Source organism: Alosa alosa, chromosome 12 (assembly GCF_017589495.1).
Source record: "Alosa alosa isolate M-15738 ecotype Scorff River chromosome 12, AALO_Geno_1.1, whole genome shotgun sequence".
NCBI lineage: Eukaryota > Metazoa > Chordata > Actinopteri > Clupeiformes > Clupeidae > Alosa > Alosa alosa.
In genome coordinates this window covers 34,658,870-34,681,867 of record NC_063200.1, presented here as the reverse complement: position 1 = coordinate 34,681,867, position 22,998 = coordinate 34,658,870, and the positions used below count along the sequence as shown (strand labels likewise).

The 22,998-nt window shown below is 40.8% G+C and overlaps 1 protein-coding gene across 1 annotated transcript in view; it reads right to left on the bottom strand.

The window, feature by feature from the left end:
* scamp1 (secretory carrier membrane protein 1) overlaps positions 1 to 22,998 on the bottom strand; it is a gene marked incomplete in the record, with an annotated part of 81,287 nt that overhangs the window by 24,260 nt on the left and 34,029 nt on the right. Inside the window, 1 exon segment of the mRNA XM_048258316.1 lies at positions 20,097 to 20,225. Within this exon segment, the coding sequence (XP_048114273.1) occupies positions 20,097 to 20,225 (129 nt within the window).

The following is a 22,998-nucleotide window of genomic DNA, read 5'->3' as shown; positions in this document are numbered from 1 at the left end:
GTTCAGAGAAAATCTACTGGTCCGCTTTGTGATGTTTAGCCTAGGCCTACTGTGGAGCCGTAAAGTGACCTACACTTGAGGTAGCAAATGATGCTGTCGTTAATCTGTTGTAATCAACTCAGGAGGAAAATCTATAGTTTTATTTTAATTTTAACTACCATGTTTCTTAACATTCATTTTTACAATTATGGCTGAATTTTTCTGAATTTTATTTTTTCCCAATTTATTTGATTTATGGAGATCATTTCGCGACCCACCCTGTCACGACCCCTACTTTGGGAACCCATGCAATAGGCTACTAGTATAAATAACAAATAAAATATGTCTAAAGAATGTTAATATGCAAAAGTAATATAGGCCTAGACCAAATTAGTCGAGAAAAAGGTGAATCTCCTATGCGGCCCTCTCTCCAGTCTCCCTCTGGTGCCCCACTCCTCCACCTCCCAGTGTTCTGTTCGATTATGCCTCAAATCTCAAATTTGGCAGACACCTTAGACATGGCCTCGAAAAGGCACCAAGAGTGGGGGCGGGAAAAAGAAGAGACAGCGGGATGATGCTCGCGCGTCGCTTGGAGGTAAGACAATGTTTTAAATAAAAATAAAAAAATGTTAGGTTTGTAGCCCTTGCGTGTATGCATGTCTATGTAATACTACTACCATCAATAAACTTTGTAACGTAAGCTCCTACTAGCCATGTTCATGTTCAAGTCGTGTTACGTTGCAAATTATTGATGCTGGCTAGCAATGCTATTTCTGATTATGCTTAAATTGGGCTTGCTATTTCTTTTAGCCATCAGAGATATAGTCAGGTAACGTTAGCCTATTAGCCTAATTTGCTTTGCATTTCAGGATGCTTTTTTGGCGTTTGTTATCAATTATGATCAAACGATCTAATTGTGTAGTGAAAAAGTAACGCTACAAGTTACACTTTAACAACATAATGAAATGATGAGGAAACGGCTCTTGGTAAGGTGAACTTTGGAAAAACCCTGCAACTGAACGTGATGTGATTTTGCCAAATTAGACAGCTTTAGATAAGTTTAGTTGTTGTTCTATGCCAGTGGTCACCAAACTACGGCCCGCCACCTCATTTTGGGTGGCCCCCCAAAACATGTCTGTGGTATGTAGCATCCAGCCCGCACGGGAGTACGACAATGTCAAACTATAACCTCCGCAATTTCCCCCATTCATTCTCTATGGTGAGTCTTAACAGTACACATGTAATACTCTTTTTGTCCACTGGTGGTTGTTTTGGCGCTGGTTCGCGTTTGCCATCGAAAACGGAATGAAATGTACAGGCCTACCTGCAAACAATGTAAGAGGCCTATGCTGACTGCATCAGTGCTCAAAGTATTCTAAAAGTTTATCCATTAATAACTTTAATAACTAACTAACGTCTATTCAAGTCATATTTCTGGGACTTTCTGGGATAATTATTTCTATTTTTTATTCACTCGTTCAAATGTTCATACAAAGAGTTCACACAGTTCTCATAAGGTGAGTGAAAGTTAGAATGGTGGTAATTTCAGACAACTTCAGCACTTCCTAAAATTCTCAGAGTTTGAGAACTAAATTATTTGTAGGATATTCACAACATGTGCTGTGTATTCAAAGACACAGAGTTTAGAGTTCACACATTTTTAATAAAATATACTTTTGGGACTCCCTGCTAATACTTTTGGGAATGCAAAAGTATTTTTATTAGTAGGCCTATTATTTCATTTCACCACCAAGCATTTGTGCTTAGGGCACCCAAATGGCTAGCGCCAGCCCTGTTGACACCCATGTAATGATCACACCGCCTGCTGTGAGAAGCTCCCCCTGGAAGAACCCCAGCACCCACCCTTCACACAGGAGGATTTACAGAGACAACTGGCCAGGTGCAAAAATGGCAAGGCATCAGTGCCAGATGGCAAATTGCAGTCTACATGCCATGACAAACATTCCTAGTAGTACTGACCGAATATTAAATAGATCGTTTGCAAGTTATGGTAATATTATACTAGTGTGAAAATTGCGTTTTCATCACGTTAGTTATTTTTTTGTCAAAATTCACTGATGAAGGAAGGTTCGCTTTATCCCAGAAAACCATACTCGTTTCAGTTAGGCTAGATTAAAACTAAAGGGATGAACTTGACACTAATCATGTAGTGGTGTTTTCTATAGCATATTCGTTAACCTGTCATTCTTTGAACTCTTTAAAAATGTTGGGATATGACTGCGAGGTGCTTAGCCAAGTTCTATGCGTAGCCTACTGCTTTTGAATGACTTTGAAACATATTTTACAAACGGGCCTCTGTGTACCTGATGGCTTGCCTTCACTATCCGCGATGTAGACTATCCGAAATAGTTCCAGATTTCACTTCACCTTTTGTTTTATCCACAAGCCAAGGACTGTCGGCAACAAATAACTATGTTGACGTTGGCTGCGTACTCACTCACTCAGAGCTGCCTGCTTGACACGCCCACTTGCCTAGATGCGTGCAAGGATCATGGAGAGTGGGAGCAGTCCACACAGACACAGAACGTCATTATTTTAATAAAGTATCGATTCTAAAAACGTCGGAAATCATATCGTTTTTTGCATGAAGGCATCGTGATTAGGGATCGACCAATTATCGGCCGGGCCGATATTTAGCATTTTTATAATAAACCGATAAGCCGATACTGAAATGGATAAAGAATGAAACGCGCTACTTTGTCTGTAAAGCGCCTCTCACTCCCTGCATTTGCTACTCTGTGGTCGAGAGCATTGTCCCGCCCACTACACCGTCTGATTTGTTAGTTAGCAATTTAATGCAGCCAATCAGGATCAAAGACTGAACACAGAGAAAGTTTAGAATTCTCACTGAGGCATATTGTAGACTGGGCTTCAGCTGTACGGAGCTATTTTTCGAAGGTAAGGAAGGTAGGCCTACCTTACATTGCTGAAGTTGGAATGTGAACTTGTCACAATCATCTACAGTGAAGTTACAAAAACACCACTTTGTAAGCTATTGTCTCTTTGATCCGGATCAATAAGTAGCCTAAAGCACCCACCTCCTTCATTTAGCGAATTCCCGATTGATGCATGTTCGTGATATAGCCTACCGTTTACTAGTTGGCCTACAAACTCGGTGCTGCGCTGCCGGGAGTTCTTTGCATCCGCCTCGTCAATTAATTAATTGTTAATAACGGACACCTCGGGCGGACGTTATCCCTTAGGCCTACATAGTATACAAGTCCTAAATTATGCGATAGCGAACGTCTAAAAGTCTAGTTGCTGCTTTTTGACGGACTGTCAGAAAAGACTACAGGCACCCAGGGTCAGCCGTAATTTAATCCGACCTGAGCTGGCTATTACGTGCCTTTTAGGCTCACAGAAGTGTAGCTTATAGCCTACATATGGACACAAATTGCATGCTTAAATAGCCTAAGAACTATTTTAAAACTGTTTTGTTAAATTATTCAACCGTAACACTTGCCATCACGCATGCACCTCTTCCTCTCCCTTTCCCTCTCTCGTGCACTCACACACACGATGGCAAAGCATCCTCTTTAGCCCATTGTGCCCATTGTGTATGCCTATGAAAATAATTGCGATCACTCAGCTCTTGGATTAACATGATACACAGGATTTACACTTGTGATGCATCAGTTGTAGTGTATCAAAAGAAGAAAGAAAAGCTTTTCTTTTGAATGAAAGTTTTCAGCATATCGCCATAGCCTAGGCTACTATCTACCCCCCTTTTTGACAACTGAAATATCGGTTTTACATATCGGTTATCGGCCTCCTGTTTTGGTAATAATTGATATCGGTATCGGCCCTGAAAAAACCATATCGGTCGATCCCTAATCAGAATGCAAAGACAATTGCAGTCAAAATACAGAACTTTTACTGTGCAAATTTCACAAACATCTTGTATAAAACCAATACAAAAAGTAGTGCAATACAATGTAAAATAAAACCTCTCTGCTAATATGCTTACTCTGTCAAATAGGCCTATCAGAAACATGCCTTATTGTTATTGTGTGGTTTACATGACGTTAGTAGTAGGCTAACGTTAGCTTCATGTAGATGTGGATGTCTTATTAGCCTGCCATGAGCTTCGGTTCAGTTCGCTAGGCAAAACATTAACAAAAAAGTTTGTTTTGGTTCACTGATGACAGTCAGGATCAACTAGCCAGCTAGTATTGCTCAGTCCATGTCTATAACATGCTTTACTTGCTACCTGGATAATTTCAGCAAATATTCTTAAGGTGAGATGAATGATAAGAACATTAAACTTCACTGTGCTCGGTGGGTTGCTAACTAACGACATCACCTACTAGCCAGCTAGCTAGTTACAGCTGTTAAACAATCTCAATAGAATTTTTGTTACGGTAAATCCCTTTCAATGCAGTATCCCTTAATGTTTTTCCTTAACTAAAGAAACAATTTAAGGTATTCTGTGCAACACCCTTAAATAAACCCCCTACCTAAGGAGAAATGAATTCTTAAGGGTCATACTAGGGGAAAAACATAAGGTGTTTTGTGTTTACCCTCACTATGCCTCGCATTGGCACCATGCATGCGTGTGAAGAAAGTCCTATCTGAAACACTGTCGCGTGGCGCAGCGTTCCAAACGTTGTGTAATCAAATACACCGGTATGGCGGTATATTAAAAATTCATATCCTAACGAAAATATACACCGGTATACGGTGTGAACCGGTATACTGCCCAGCACTACGTGGAAGCCTGGAGTTGTCAGTAGCGTTCCATCTTTGAATAAAATGGGAGTATTACGGGAGGCTACTTTTGTGCCGGTTCGCTACAGCTATATTTTGCATATTGCAGCAAATACGTCAACTGGGTTAAAAGGCATGTTAGGTTACCTTTCCTTCTCTCACTGCATTCTCAGAATCTCATCCTGTTCCTCCTATATCCAATGAATTCGGTGGATAGAAGAACTAATTTCTTCAATCTTTGCATCTTGGCTGGCTAGTCTAACTTTCCGCTTTTTCTGGACTCTTGGATTTGAAGCTTACTACTAGCGAAGTCACAACGCAAAACTGCTAACGCTTGATGGAGGTGTAGTTTTTATGCTGCATTCGCGACGTGATTCTATGGTTTGCTCCAGTAATGTTTCTCGATGTTGCGGTGTATTTTGTAGACAAACATTGACATGGTTAGAAGTCATTCGCACCATTTCAGCAAATAATTTGAATTCCAAAATAATGAATGAAGACATTGCAACTTAGTCCAGTAGGATTATTTTAAAATAAAATACCAAAGGCTTAAATGCCGGGGTATAGATGTTCTACTTTTTCACAAGTGACTAGCCTACAGCACAACCCAAGGAGGAAATTACCATTCCTCTGTAAGGAGACCATTCCATGATGGTGTGTTTGCTACACATTGTTCTTACATAGAATATGAACAGCATGCAATGACTGATAGGCATCTGAAGAGATCTATTATTCATATACCATCTGAAATGGCTGGGGGGTGGGTGGTAGTTGTCTTGTTCAATCTTTGGAATTCATGTGGACAGTCAATGTATCTATGAGGTCCCTTGCCACATGTGTATTATTCAAGCACCATGCAGTCTGCATTCATAAACTGGGTGCTTGATTTTACACACCTGTGGCAAGGGACCTGATGATGAATAATCAAGGATGATTCGCATTGTTGTCACAAACTGTTCAACCTCCTTACCTCTTTTAGACGATATATGGCACTATTTGCCAAAACCAGCCGACACAAAGACAGCTTTTCCCCCAAGCAGTCACTCTGTTGAACACTCAGCCCCCACTCTAGCACTGAACAAAGTCCAGTGTTTCCCAGAGAATTGAATTCCATTTGTGGTGTTTGGTTTGCAGAATTAACTTGAATGCAACAGCTTTAAACAAATTAGCACAGCGTGGTTATGATGCTAACCAGATTTAAGCACAATTTAGTACAACCTGGAAAATCATTGTGTGGTGGTCAATGTTGATATTGTGGTGGGCCGCCACAAATAAGTCAATGTATGGGAAACACTGAAGTCAATCAACACTGTTCTGCTCATCTACCTCATGTGTACTTCAATCTTACAGTTACAATATTGCTATTAATACATTATCATTGCACTGAACTGCCTTGCACTATATTTTCTGTTATCCGAAGTATTCTTCTTCTTATTACAGTGCATGAAAATGCACTGTACTGTTCTTCCTAGGTTTGTTCCGCTTACCACTTTTTCCGTACGCAATTTCTCTTGAACCGTTTAACTTAGAAACTTCGTTCAAACTTTGTAACGTAGGTCTTCAAATGGACCAGGTTGCTATGACTTTTCATCTTTGTAAAAATTTCCCCATAGACTTAACATTGGGCTGATGACATCACAATAGGGCCATTAAGCAATTAGAATCTTGTGCCAGGTGTTCAGGGGCCTCATTACAGAAAAATATCCTAACTGCTTGTCCTATCTTAACTTAAGTTTCAAAGATAGGAAAAATCCTATCTTCCTATTACAGAAGCAGTTCCTAAACTTATGGCTGTGTCCTATCTTATCTCAGACATTCTAAGGGCTGAGCTACACCAGGCGCGTAACTGAAGCATTCCGTTCACATTGCGTCTGCTGCAACAATTAGCTTCCATTATAATCAATGGAAGTAGCAACACCAGATGTGATGGCGGCACATACGTTAGAAAAAAATAGACCATTCATCTAAAATGGATGTCACGCGTCGTGAACGGAACGCTTCAGTTAGCCGTCTGATGTAGCTTCGCTGTAACTGTCAGTTAGATCGGCAATCGTCCAGTCATGCCTGTTTCTATGATTAGAATGTATACGAGACTGCCTGTATCTATGATTAGAATGTCAGATTGCAAAGATGGTGTTCTAAAGAATCTTTGACAGTTGGTTTCTCACGATGGACAAACCATAATATCAGAGAAATAGGCCTAGGTTAGGCCTATGTAGGATGCAAGAGAGTGTGTCAATATTGATTTGTTTGATGTGCAGGATAAAAAGATGAAAAACAAAAAAAACATATTTATAATAATAAATAATAGTCTAATAATCTGTTATAATGATTAATATTTATTTGTTATAAATGTTTTAAAACACATAGCTTATAGGCCTACATTTTTAAGTTTTCACTTAATTAACTTATTTAGTGAAAAAATGGTTTATGGTGTCCCTAACAGTCATGTTCATCATCTTGTCATAGGCTAGGCAACAACTCAACAATACTGTTGCAGTCAGTTTTGGCAGTTATTTTGTATTTAGGACAGGGTATGTGCCATCCTAAGTTAGGATTCCTAAGAAATTCTTGAGTTAGGATGGTTCTGTAATGGCCAAATTCCTATCTTAAGTTAAGATAGATTTCTTTCCTAAATGCAGTTAGGAAACATGCTTCTGTAATACCAAAAATCCTAAATGCCATCCTAAACTGAGATAAGATAGGATTTCAGAGTTAGGAAGTTTCTGTAATGAGGCCCCAGGCCACCTGCAGCAACTGCCAGTCTCAGGCTTTAACCCTTTGGTGCCTGTACCAACCATTCCATTTTCAGATGATCACCTCACAAACAAAATACATATTTCTCGAATATATTATATCCCACCAATGAAATATACATATCATTTTACTAAGAAAGACTAGTTCTATAAAATGGTGTAAAACACATAGGTTAATTTTGATACAGTAGAGTGCTATCTCTGAAAATCTTCTCCTAATGTATATCTGGAAATCATTTAAATTTCCTATAATTCACATAAAAATCCATTTTTGCTATATTAGTGTACAAGAAAGAGAAAAATGTAGAGTGTATGAAATACAGTGAATTTTGTGGGTGATTTAACAAAACCTTATTTGAACAAATATACTTGTCTGTTCAAAAGTTATGATAAATTTAGTGATCAGTGTAAAATTGTGATTTAGAATGTTGTCAAAGCTCCTATTGAAACAAGTTCTTTCTTGTGGAAATACATACAATGTGCACTACAGTGTTAGGACCTAATAACAACAGACAAAATTCTTTGAATTAATTTGGTTTGTATGCATAAACCATTTATTTGTATATGAATCATTTTAAAAGTTGTACATTATTGAATTTGTATATTAATCATTCATAAATAGGCTACATATCAGTCTATATAGGCTAATATGTGTTGGTCTGTTTGTCTGTCTCATGATGGTCTGTGCAGTGGAATAACTTGAACTCAAAATGATTGACTATAATGACACAATGAAATAAGTGTTTATGTATATGTAATCACTATTTGAGTTTTTAATCCTTTCCACTGCATAAATTGCTGATTTAGAAATTGATTTCTATTGCAACCATCCTGGGTTGGAAGCAAAATGAATAAAATCACCAAAGTAGTCTAGTGCCTCTTTTGCAATCTAGCAAGTTTATACGTTCCTTTCTTTGGGCAGATTCCTGAAATTGTTTTGCTAAGCATAGCTAGCATCTAGCATGTGAAATAAGAGTTACCTTTGATTCAATACGGGAGACAAGCCTACTTATTTGTATGTCAAGTGCTAACGCTATTTCTTATAGAGATAACCAAAACCTACATTTCCTACCGCGATTCTACCACGAAAATCGTCATTCACTTAGCAGTTTTTGCTGATACGTTAAGAAAGTCTATAACATCTTCAAGTTGTTTGGGGACAACATTTTAGAAATAGGCAACATTTTGATTTATTAGGCATACGAAACTAGAAGCGTCACTTCTCCCATTCCATAAGCTAACGTTATGCATGTACATGCATGCTACACGGTTTTATTTACCTTCCTCCCAACTCAGCATCACTTTCTTCTTGTAATCCCTGACCTAAACCAAATTCTCCTGCCCTGGAAAGAGTGATAGTTTCGATGTTGCCATTATTTTCGTTGCCACTTTGACCATTCATGAGGTAACATTCTCTTGCTTTGCGTGTGTGTTTGCCGACAGGGCGACGCCATGTTGAATCAACTTCGTGGTGCTCAGCTGATGTGGTCGGTGCTCAATTATATCGACATGAAAAAACAACCAATCACAATGAAAAGCTTACTACTCTTTGAATTTCGATTGGCAGAGGTATATTTTGTCGTCATAACAACCGCAATGCCATCGCTCCGGGAGGAACAATATTTGAACGGTCCGTCAACAAAGGGTTAAGCATACAATCTGGCTCTCTTAAGACTACACATCCTGTTCAACTGTTTCCTTTGCCCACAACTTAAATAATTTAACCATTTAACCCATTTACTCCTAATATGCCTGCTAAAAACGCCTATAGAATCCTATGGCATTCTAGACTAAACAACCTTATTTCCTGAGGGTTTTCTGAAAAAATACTAAGAATTGTCAACGTCTACCAAAACCTTAATATCTAAGCCTCTGTACACCTAGAAACATGAAATAAAAAGCATGCTGCGCTATGCAGCAACCAGCGGGAGAGTCAATGCTGCGCTATAGAATGTGGGGAGATAGAATGTTGCGTCATGCAGCATCCAGCACGAATGGGTTAAACTATCCACCTATTTAACTGTTCAGCCATTCCAACTATATTAAACCACCACCTTCCTAGCAACCAACATAGCAACCACCTCAAGTACCATAGCAACAGCCTAGCAACCACTTCCACAATTACAACCTAGCAACCAATATAGCAACCAATGAGATTAACCTAGCAATCAGAATAGCAACCACCACAACTAAGTTAGCAACAGCCTAGCAACCACCTCAAGTACCCTAGCAACAGCCTAGCAACCACCTCAATTACCCTAGCAAAAACCTATGACCACTTCCAAGATGACAACCTAGCAACCAACATAGCAAACATGTTTACCCTAGCAACCAGCATAGCAACCACCATAACTACCCTAGCAACAGCCTAGCAACCACTTCCACAATTACAACCTAGCAACCAATGAGATTAACCTAGCAATCAGAATAGCAACCACCACAACTAAGTTAGCAACAGCCTAGCAACCACCTCAAGTACCCTAGCAACAGCCTAGCAACCACCTCAATTACCCTAGCAAAAACCTATGACCACTTCCAAGATGACAACCTAGCAAACAACATAGCAAACATGTTTACCCTAGCAACCAGCATAGCAACCACCATAACTACCCTAGCAACAGCCTAGCAACCACTTCCACAATTACAACCTAGCAACCAATGAGATTAACCTAGCAATCAGAATAGCAACCACCACAACTAAGTTAGCAACAGCCTAGCAACCACCTCAAGCACCCTAGCAACAGCCTAGCAACCACCTCAATTACCCTAGCAAAAACCTATGACCACTTCCAAGATGACAACCTAGCAACCAACATAGCAAACTTGTTTACCCTAGCAACCAGCATAGCAACCATCATAACTACCCTAGCAACAGCCTAGCAACCACCTCAAGCAGCCTAGCAACCAAGCTAAGTAACATGGTTGGCATAGTTAGCATAACTACTAGCAATCATTAGCTGAGTTAGCTAAGTAACATGGTAAGCCTAGTTAACATTAACATTGCTAACATAGTTAACATTATTAGCATAATTGCTAGCAAACATTAGCTAAGTTAGCTAAGTAACATGGTTAGCATTGCTAATATTATTAGCATAATTGTTAACAAACATTAGCTAATTAACTAAGTTGCTAGGTTACGGGGACGATGGCGAGACACGCTGCTCTGTCTGGCATCATGTTTTTATGTAATGTTTGTAATTTTATGTAATGTCATGTTTATTTTATATATTGATTTGTCTAGTTACATTTTTTCTCTCTTTATTTATGTTATTTTTGATAGTTTTCGTGTATGCTATGGCTAGCTTTTGCCCTGGGCCTCTGACATCATTCCCATCCATCTGTGAGCCGGTGCTGCACTTCACTGTCTGGACGAGGGGATTTCTCGGGACAGCAGCTGGACCTAGGCTACTCTGTGAAAGATCTGCTGAGGCCGCCGAGCTGTTTCTGACCTGTGAGCTGCCATGCCAACTGCATGGAGTCTGGATTGAGCAGACTAACGTTAATGCTAACATTGAAAAACTGCATCACGGACCAACAAACTGTCGCTGTTAAAAGTCCGAGTTGCTGATCTACAAGATCACCCACAACTTCGGACTGTTGCTTCCAGTGCAAAAATAATTCCGTGGAAATGCATGGATTCCAGTTGCTACTACTGGAAGCAACTGAAATCCATGCATTTCACGAATTATTTTGAATCTGATCCTTTATCATACCTGTTCGGTTACTTTCGTCCTTTCGACTTATCGTGATTAAATTAAGATGGCGGCGAATGGTAAACTTCGTGAAGGTATTGTCTGTATAAATCGTCTTGTAAATAAACTACCAGTGCTTTTTCCAAGTTCGATTTATACAATCGATTTATACAGACAATACCTTCACGAAGTTTACCATTAGCCGCCATCTTGAATTTAGTCACGATAAGTCGAGCGACGAGTACAAATGAACAGGTATAAGGGATCAGATTCCAAAAATAATTCTATGGAAATGCATGGATTCCAGTTGCTTCCAGTCCACTTAATTATTTTTGCACTGGAAGCAACAGTCCGAAGTCGTGGGCGATCTTGTAGATCAGCAACTCGGTGGACTTTTAACAGCGACAGTTTGTTGGTCCATGATGCAAAGTTCTCAATGTCTCATTTTAAATGTCAAGGCCCTCGGAAGTCTACCAATGAAGTATGGAGCTACTTTGAGCCTCGTAAATGGTGTAAAACAGTGATTTATTTGCATGGCTAGGCCGATGCCCAAGGCACCCCATCGAAAAACTGTTGGTAGCATCGGCTAACTAGCGCCAGATTTCTGAGTGCAGGGGACAAGCCGAGATGAGCTATGAGACATACGTTCACACTCGGCTAGGGATGTACGATATATCGGCGGCCAATATATTATTGGCCGATAAGTGAAAAAATGAAAATATTATTATCGGTCCGATAACAGAATTCTGGCCGATAATTTGCGCCGATATTTTTTAAAGTCCTAATTTAGGCCTACGTAAGGTCCGTCTGGCTACACTGAGCTACTTGAGCTTGGTTATACTTTTTCCTCAATATAATGTCAGCGGTGTGAATGTATTTCACCACTCTAACAAAATCTGTGGATATGCGTTCATTTGGGAATCTGTGCATCTCAAAATAGTCTCGTGAATGATCCGCCATTTAACCTTACCAGAGCGGAGCTCAGCCCTATCTAGAGCCGTCTTGTGCTGGTGTGTTTGCACTTTACCGCGCTGATCGGGGAAACAAATAAACAAACTCGTTAGTGGGACAAGTACATAAGTAGGCCTAGTTCTAAGTTGTGTTTTAGTATTATTTTTGCATTACGTTAGCTTGGGTTTTGTATTACTACCTAGAAATATGCTAACCATTCCTGCTTCAGTTCCAGACAGGTCATCATAATAAGTTATTAAAACCGGGGGCTAACCCTTTCATTTCTGCTGCAGCAGGTTGTGCGCAATAGAGTAGACGGACATAAGATACAGTCTGAGGAGTTGCAGCTTTATTCAGTTGAAACTAAACATAAGTTTCCCTTATCTCTAACTCTGATTTGGTCACTATACTGTAGCTTATTCCCAGCTGAGCCGTTTATGAGTGTTTAGTCCTAATTAAAACGATTCATACTCTCTAGCTACTCACTCGCAATTCACTGACGTCAGGTTTACTTAAAGGAGCCACACATACTGTAGGGCTAGGCTACTGTTGTTGACTGCCGCACTATTGAGGACTATTATGAGTTCTGTCCATCATTTGGTGGTAGGTAAAATTACTGCCATAAAATTATGCTTATTAAATGCTTTCCCCAAATCACTTTTCACAATTTTTTTTCAAGAGGAATATTATCGGTTATCGTATCGGTATCGGCCACAACAAACCAATAAATATCGGTTATCGATATCGGCCCTAAAATTCCATATCGGTGCATCTCTACACTCGGCATCATGTTTCAACACACTTTAGGTCAATATCACACCGGAATTCTCCTTTAAGCATCAGTGGATTTGACGTTTATAACTGCAATTGCTTCTCCACCCAACACCAGTGCATGTCCTCAAAAATGCATGTGACGTGTATGGAGAAAGGCAATATTCACATGAACAGTACTTCAAGGAAGCGTGATTGCTCCATTGAAAGTCTATTGGGGTAAAGGGTTTTAGCTTTTAACTTTTTTGAGGAACTGCACAAGTCTGCTTGCTCAGGTGCGGTTCACCATTGGGAGTAGAGAGTGGAATAGGCTAGGGCTGTGCAATTAATCAAATTTTGATCTTGATTTCGTCTCCAATAGATCACAAAAACAGTAGGATCGAGAAAACAAGATTATTTTGCCATATTCCGTTTAGAAATAGTGTTTCGGAAATAGATACAATTTCTACTCTTACAGAGGACTGATTTACGCTGCTTCTTTAAGCCCTGCACTTGACCCTTCCCTCTGTGCACAGGCCACTTATTAATTATTTATCTTTGGACAATGTACCGGTAGTTAAGGCGGGAGACGTGTGTTGCTTAAGCCTAAACTGCGGGAAACACTGAAAGGAGTGTGTCGCGATTCTGCCTTCTCACACGCCACACAGGTTCTTGGGCATGAGTGTCATGATTTCGGTTTCGATAGGCATATCATTACAGCCCTAGTTCCAGTGTTGCCAACTTAGCGACTTTGTCGCCATATTTAGCGAGATTTCAGACCCCCCCAAGCAACTTTTTTTGTAAAAAGTGAATAGCGACAAATCTAGCTACTTTTTCTGGCGTTCTTGGAGACTTTTTGAGACTCTGATGTGATGGCATGTAACGTCCCTTTTTACTCTTCTGAGTAAAAGTAATGACTGGCCTATGTATCAGCCCATGTTATCCATGGAAGTAGATGTTCTATAGATCTAACAGCTCAGACACGTTATTGGAAGATGCAGCAACAACCAGAGTCAACGAGGCGAGAGCAATGACATGATGACAGGGAAACAGGGTCACGCTTTCCAGCACCGTTCAACAAAGGAAAGTAGGCTACAACTTCATTCACGAAGCAGAAAGTTCAAAATCGAGCATACAAGTTAGGAAAACCTAAAGCATTCGTTTAGGCCAGTGGTCCCCAAACTTTTTCTTCCGAGGGCCAGCTCACTATGCCTGGCTCTAAGAGAGGGCCAGAAACTCGGAGTATATCAGTAACCATAAATAGCTTAGTGCTGTGAACAGCAGTCTACCTTAGTTGAATATTCCATTGCATTTAATCATAGGCTATTGCAATTTAATACTATTGTTAGCTGTGTTTATATTGCCATCATGCCATATCAGTGTAAAATGTAGCTCAAATGAAATAATAGGCCTACTAATAAAAATACTTTTGCATTCCCAAAAGTATTAGCAGGGAGTCCCAAAAGTATATTTTATTAAAAATGTGTGAACTCTGAACTCTGTGTCTTTGAATACACATCACTGATGCAGTCAGCATGGGCCTCTTACATTGTTTGCAGGTAGGCCTGTACATTTCATTCCGTTTTTGATGGCAAACGCGAAACAGTGCCAAAACAACCACCAGTGGCCAAAAAGAGTATTACATGTGTACTGTTAAGACTCACCATAGAGAATGAATGGGGGAAATTGCGGAGGTTATAGTTTGACGATGTCGTACTCACGTGTGGGCCGGATGCTACATACCACAGACATGTTTTGGGGGGCCACCCAAAATGAGGTGGCGGGCCGTAGTTTGGTGACCACTGGTTTAGGCTATGTAGCCTCAATGTTGTCAATGCAGGACAGACTGTCGGCTGAGGGGGAAACAATTCTGTCGATGTGACATTAACTAAATAAATCCAAAATATAGCCATTTAGCAGGTTAAATTGTGTGTAGCCTATGGTGAAGTTATAATCAGACTTCAAGCTGTGCAAAGCAAATGCAGCAGTTAGGAATAGGTTGGAAATGGCTGATTTTCAGCCACTTAATGCTCATTCTGGTGTAGGCTATACTATGACAAGATGTACAGAAGTGTATCAATTACCCTAATATACAGTATATTAAATGAAATATATTTAAATTAGGCTCATAAAGTTGCATATTTGAGTAGGCCTATGAGAAAAGCAAACAGGTGTAAAGGGGAATTAAAGGGCCATCACCGTTTTTTTTTGGGGGTGTCACGACCTGGTGACGTAATTGATATGCAAATTAGTGTGTGACGTCATCTAGCAACATTTAGCGACTTTTGGAGTTGGCTTTAGCTACTTTCCATTTGAAATAGTTGTCAACACTGTCTAGTTCATTCAAATCCTACCTTTTCCTTTAATTGACTGCGGGTAAGTCCATATTTGTTTACCTTTGCTGGCAAACTAACGAGCTAGCAAGGCAAAGAGTGGTCAACAAACTGCATTGTTACAGAAAAGCAGATGCTCTAATCTGCCCAATTTCTGAGCGTGTTGTTGCAGCCGGATGCTTAAAGCTTACCGTTTTGGTCACATTAGCAATATAGCACTAGTCAACCGTCATGCCATCAATTAAAATGTCAGAGTTTGCTTAAAGGAGAATTCCAGCGATTTTTCACATAGGTCTCTCTTTCTCGAGCTCAGTACTGTTGGTATGAAAACATTTTCATGGTCATGGCCCCAAAGTGTAGCACTGTAGCTGTTTGGGTGCAGCAACTCGATCTAGGTAGAACCGATTATTTTTTGTACCGACTATGGATGTAAACGGTTAGTCGATAAGAGTTTACTCGATTAAATAAAAATTTTCCACAGGACGTACTTGAACGTGACACGAGATTGACGCGGGCTGCGAGAGACCCGCCACAAACTTAAGGCGGCAAAAAAGGAACCAAACATGAGGCGGTCAAAACGGAGTGGAGTGTGGAGCATTTCAAATGAATTAATGATGACAAAGACGCCCAATGTAAACTCTGCGGTACTACGTTTTAAGTTCAACAGCTCTACGAGATCGCGAAGATACCACCTTCATAACTTGCATGCAGTCGTGTTGCAGGGAGGAAGTCTGTGGTTTAGAAGAGATCCCAACACTGATTCGGCATGCAAATATTTATTAGATATAGAACACAACATTTCAGTCTTCAGACCTTCATCAGGTACCTAAAATAAAGCTTAGTAAAGCTTAGCATAGTTTAACCTATGTAAACCTCCAACAACTTTGTTATTTTACAACATCCTAAATTAGGGGTGTTTTTTCTTACGGGCAGTAGGCTAGCCTAGGCTTTGGGCAGCCGCTGAGGGCGGCACGAGTGTTCGCAAAAAAAAACAAAACAAAAATGTCGGAGTATTTCTTTTTAGCTTTCATTTGCGCTAATCAGTTCAAGTATATCGCTCAGTCAATATCCCTGTATGGGGAGTGGGTAAGCTACCTTACTTTGCATTGCAGGCGTCTGTGCTGAGGTCTCACCAGAGCCTGTCTATGGAGAGCCTTGGCACTTCCTGTTAAGCCCCATTATATCGAACTTGGTGGCAGGTCTGAGACCGAAACGTTGTTTTCTTTATTCTAATAAATATTTGCACATGGAATGGACAGTGTGGGATCTCTTCTAAACCACTGATCTACGACCTATGGTCATCTTCGACGCACCTATCCCCAAAACGAGGTGTGCAAAAGCTTTGCCATTTTGAACATAATCTTGCACAGAAAATGCACAGAATTTTTGTTATGTTAATTGTCAGATTCATAAACCTGTTGTACAAGCATTTTCTTTCTTTTCTTCAAAGTGTATGTGCTAATGTATATGGCATCATCTTGCATTTCCTTCTGTAGGCTATTAGGTAAAATGAATGTCATATATTAGGGATTCACCCAAACACAGGTATTGACCAATATCTCTGCATTTCAGCAGCGTTTTGAAAACACTGACTGGAGAGTGTTCACAACTCAGGCCACCCATGACCTCCACACAGACATTGATTCATATTCCTCCTCCGTTTTGGACTGCATCAACTCCAACATCAACAGTGTCACCACCCTCAAACGGATTACGACTTTCCCTAATCAGAAGCCATGGATGAGTTCAGACTCCTGCTGAAGGCACGAGACATCGCATTCAGATCTGGTGATGCTCAAGCCTGTAGCTCATCCAGGGCTAATCTGAAAAGGGGCATCAAAAAGGCCAAGCACAACCACAAGCTAAAGATTGAGGATCATTTCAAGAACAACTCTGACCCCCGACGCATGTGGCAAGGCATCCAGGCCAAAAAAATCAAAAAGGCTCACCACCAAAGACTAAAGAAGGTCCATCTGTCTCCTCAGATCCTGGTGAACTTCTACCGCTGCACCATCGAGAGCATCCTCACCAACTGTGTCACAGTTTGGTATGGCAACTGCTCTGCCCATGACCGGAAAGCACTGCAGAGGGTGGTGAAAACTGCCCAACACATCACCAGTTCCTCACTTCCCTCCATCGAGGCCATCCAGGGCAAGCGATGCTTGTGTAAAGCGCGCAGCATCATCAAAGACTGTTCTCACCCCAACCACAGACTGTTCACACCACTCCCCTCCGGGAGGCGTTACAGATCTCTCCGCACCCGAACCAGCAGGTTCAGAAGAAGCTTCTTTCCTGCGGCTGTCACCCTACTAAACTCTAGCTCTGCATCCCGGTGACATCCAACGAACTAAGCCCCCATTACCCCTCGCCTCCACCTGATGCCTCCTTGCCTGTGCCTGTTGAGGTGTCCACGACCATGGCAGCCTTGACAGGGACAAGGAGGCAGACCCCCCGCACTACCCCATCCCATCCATAGTTTATTTACAAATGTACATACTGTAATTACACTTATACATAGCCATATTCTACTGCTCTTCATCCTGCACACTTATTCTTAATACTATTATAATGTTACTGTTTCTGCACTACAATGGTACTTTTACCACCCTGCACATAGCTGTACTGTATATCTGTTTATATGGTTCATATTAAATATCCATATTTATTCAGTTTTTCTGTAATATATTCTGTTAATACACTGCATATATCTATATTGTTCTTACCACTACTATAATGGTACTGCCACTATATTGCACATATCTGTACATGTTGTTCATACATTGTTCATATTAGATAGATAGATAGATAGATAGATAGATAGATAGATAAATACTTTATTGATCCCCAATGGGACATTCAAGGCTCTCAGTAGCATACAGACATCACACACAACATGCACTTACAGCAGAAATGGTAAACATAAGTATAAGTATAAACATATAACTAAACTCCACTGAAGACAGTAGAAGATCAGAAAGATAAGAAAATGAACAGAACTAAATACTAAATACACTATATAAATTAAATTAAGAAAGTCCAATGTGCTTGAGGGTGATCAAGCATAAGACGCTTGTAGTGACAGGGCCGGGACTGGTAAGGTGCTAAAGGGAGTGAGTGGCATGGTGAAGGTGCAAAAAGTAGTCCAACCATAGTCCTTTAGTTATATGTGCATGGCAAGGTGCTCAAGAGAGTGAGTGTCATGGTGAAGGTGCAAAAAGTAGTCCAACATTAGTCCAACAGTGCAACAGTGCAAGAGACCAGCATAAATAATATGGACAAATAGGAGAGTAAAGTATAATGTAGACAAGGTAAAATAAAAAACTATTTCAGTGCAAGAACAGGTTGAGGTAATAGGGTTATAGCCATTCATTCATTCAGTATTGTAGCAGAAGCCTGACCGCAGCCATTGATCATGTGTGCTAATATAGCATGAAAAACAGTGTAGCAGTAAAACAGTAGTGAAAACATTAGGCTGTGTACATTAGTAAAACAGTAGTAAAGCAGTAGTGGGCAGTCAGTACTCAAACATGGAGAGGGTGGAGAGGCAGACAGACTAAGCAGAGAAGTCTCTCTCTTCTCTTCCCTTTAGTGGCCCTAGGAACAAATGACTTCCTCAGCCTTTCAGTTGTGCATGGCATTAGGCGAAGTCTCCAGCTGATCAAGCTCTTTTGGTTTTTGATAGTGCTGTAGAGTGGATGACATTCATTGTCCAATATGTTGATCAGTTTGTTTAGGGTCCTTTTGTCAGCTCCCACTACAGAGCCAGCCTTCCTTACCAGCCTGTCAAGTCGCCCAGCATCCTTCTTCTTTGTGCTTCCTCCCCAGCATACCACTGCATAGAAGAGGGCGCTGGCCACAACAGACTGGTAGAACATCCTGAGGAGCTTGCTGCACACATTGAAGGACCGCAGCCTCCTCAGGAAGTACAGCCTGCTCTGTCCTTTCTTGTAGAGTGCATCAGTGTTAGCTGACCAGTCCAGTTTATTGTCCAGGTGGAGACCCAGATACTTGTAAGTGCTTACCACCTCCACATTGACCCCATCAATGGAGACTGGTAGCAGAGCGGGCTTAGACCTGTGGAAATCCACCACCATCTCCTTGGTCTTTGAAGTGTTGAGTTGAAGGTGATTGAGTTTGCACCACTGCACAAAGTCCTCCATAGCCATATCTATTCTGCTCTTATAAGGTTACTGCTAATACAATACACTGCACATACTTATATTTAATTTATTCTACTCTAAACCACCTTCTGAAAACAACTGTATACTACTGTCTACACTGCACTGTACTGTATATCTTCTGTCCTGTCTATGCACCACTAACTTTTATCACATTGCACTTTTCTGCACTTCTGGTTAGACACAAACTGCATTTCGTTGTCTCTGTACTTGTACTCGGACAACTTGGACAATAAAGTTGAATCTAATCTAATATCGGCCTTGTTGACTGGTATGGCCTATAAGCAAATATTATATTTACTGATGGCAGTGACTAATACCAGTCCTGCCCTAGCTAAATGTTATTATGTGCGGACCAACACATTCAGAGTGTTACGAGTACTTTTTGTAAAGAGCATTTTTTCCCCCTGCCACTTATGGTATAATTAGCAACAACTAAGTAAACAAACACAGAGAAAATACAGGTATCAGTTATTGGCCAAATTGTAAAACATCAAACATCAGTATTGGTTCAGAATTTCACAATCTTAAATCTAAAAAGAGATTTGTGATCTCAACTCTAAGTAAGAAAATTGTGATGATCATTTTATCAAGTATCATGCAGCCCTACCATGCATTACTTTGCATGCACTGTAATATGCATGTAGAATGTGATGCAGCTACTTATTATGTACTTATGTATGATGTTCATGCTGTTTATTTTGCTTTTCTGATTGACTCAAGACTCACACATCCATAAGTAGTACATGATCTTGACAGTCTTCTGGAACTCCACAGGAATGTCCACAGAAATATCATGATAGAAGCAGGGACCCACTGGAAACTTCTCAGGGAGGGGCGGCCAGTTGTTTTTCCTTCCTGGTGTGGGATGGAAAGACAAACTAATGTTGACTAATGTATATGTATTTATTAGTATTACTCCCACTGATGCTGAGAACTACAACAATAGTAACAACGATTCTTAAAGGGACATTTCACAGTGTTGCAGTTCCTGCAATGTTGTAAAAATTGTAATTTTGCATTGTAATTGGCAACAGGAAGTCCCATATCTTCGTAGAGGGGGTGAGACTACCATCATCACTCTTTCCTCATTTTTCCAGGGGGTGGGACCCACTCACACTACATACCTATTACAGATCAGTGGGTGGGACTTCACTTGCAGAAAATAAAAGTAAGTATAAGTATATAAGTATAAGTATATTCTTTTGATCCCGTGAGGGAAATTTGGTCTCTGCATTTATTCAGGGTTCTTGCAGGTTTCAGTAAGTCAAATTTAAGACCTTTTAAGACCATAAAGATTACCAAAGAAATTTATTTCAATGAATTCAGTCATTGAAAAAGCATTAATTTAATTTACTGATAAACCCTTCCAACATCCTTGGCACGTGCCAAATGCCCCAAATCATAGGCCCAAAATTAAGATATGCAAAAAAAAAAATCAAATACAATAGATTTAATCTCATATTTATTTACATTACAAAACAAGAGAAAGACGTCTTTGTGATTACCGAATCAGGAAACATCACTTAAAAGAGATCGCTATCTCACTGTTGCTATTAAAAGAGTGGTGTTTAGTCACAGTGTGTAGTAGGCCTAAGTCGTTCGACAGAGGTGCGATGATATTGCGCTGGAGACCGGAGTGACCAGGCATTGAGGAAGTCGTCCCTAATTGAATATTTTTTTTTTTTTTTTGCAAAGTTTACAGCGAGCCTCGTACCTGGAGCTGGCTACCGCTTGTGACCAAAATCGGAAATCGCTGTGATCTAGCCAGGTCTCGTTGAATGTACACTTTCCAATTTTCCACACGTAGCCGTAAAGTTTTACAAACTCTGAGACGCAAATGTATTTCGCTGGCAGGTATTGCATTTATCAAGGGATTTGTAGTTTTACCACCATGTAGAACTACACACCGAACCAATGTTTTGAGGGCAGCGTTCTTCTGGTTAGCAAAGACTCTATAGCTCTGCTTTGTAGGCTATGACTAGATACTTTTTTGCTACTTTGCAATAATTTTTTGCGCCCAACGTTCTTGGAAATGAACGATGGTAAAACCTTTTTTAGACCCGACTTGATAAGACCTTGGATGAAAATCTGGCTGTTTAAGGCCTTAAATTTAAAGTTCCGAATTTTAGACTTTTTAGACTTTTTTAGACTTTTTAAGACTCTGCTGGAACAATCCGTGAATTAGTGAAACACACTCAGCACACAGTGAACACACAGTGAGGTTAAGCACACACTAATCCCGGCGCAGTGAGCTGCCTGCAACAACAGCGGCGCTCGGGGAGCAGGGTTAGGTGCCTTGCTCAAGGGCACTTTAGCTGTGCCTACTGGTCGGGGTTCGACCCTCTGGTTACAAGTCCGAAGCGCTAACCAGTGGGCCACGGCTGCCCCCCAGTAGGCCACGGCTGCCCCCCAAAAGATATAACCGCCATCTTTTTTTAAGATATGCTAACAGGCTCTTGCTCCGCGGAGAAAGCTGATAAGTAACAACGATGGAGGATGGTAATTTTGAAACCAATATGGCAAATGGGGATTCCGAAGATCTGGTGTGTGAATCCGAAGCTTTGTGACTACCTGTACGAGGCGCTGAACAGTTGAGGATGATTGAGGAACAGGAGGCTTGCAGCCTGTCAGTTAGTATAGTAAGAGCCTGGGCCGGCTCAAGCTGGGGCGGACTGGTGGTTTCAATCCTCTCACGAAATCGGCTGAGGAAAAGGCAGTAGGGGCCTATGTAGAGCACCATAGCTTTGCGCCACATGTAACAGAGGTCGTAATTCGTCCGCCGCTCACGGCCCTCGAACCCGCCACCTCGACACACACCGGCATGGGAGTCGAACGCTCTAACCACTGAGCCCAGGCTCCCAACTCAGCGGGTAGAAGCGTTTTTAAGGTTAGGGGTGTGAGGATTTAGACAGGCAACTAGCACGCTAGCTCAGTTCTCCTCCGTTACACACACATGGACAGGGGGTCCTGGATACATATTTCAGGATCCAGAAGGCAAGAGACTGGGGAAAGGTTTTGCCTGCCTGTGTTTGGAATATCAGCAGATTCAGGGTTCCTGACGGTGAGTAGCCTAACGTTACTGTGGCTATGAAGAAACTGTTGATGCTCAGGATGAGCTAGGCTATAGTCCAGTAATGTTCGAATGACTGAATAAAAATCCTAAGGATAATTATACTGCAGAGAAGTTGCTGCTTACATCTCGCTATAGACCAGGGGCCGGTTTCCCGAACATTCACTCTTAGCGAGACTCCAAAGGTAAACCTTACCAAACTTGTTTACCTTTATAGTCTTGGTTCCCGAACTGTCCCTTAAGAGTCTTCTTAGAAAAAGCTCCTTATGTCCGACGTACAAGGCACTGTCCACCCTGAAGGTGCTGAATTGGTTGACATCGATTGCTCAGAAATCGATTTTTCACTTCACACGGAGGCATGACAGCGTTATGAAAGACAGAGCGTTCTTTGCACAAAAGAAACATTGCTCAAATATAGCCTCCGGTAGGCCTAATATTCACGCTACTTCAACACGGATGAACTTATTAATAGCATACTATGACAAAAAGTAGAAATGAAATGATCTACCCTTAATTAACAAGTAATGGTAATCTGACATCAAATCACAATGTATTCTT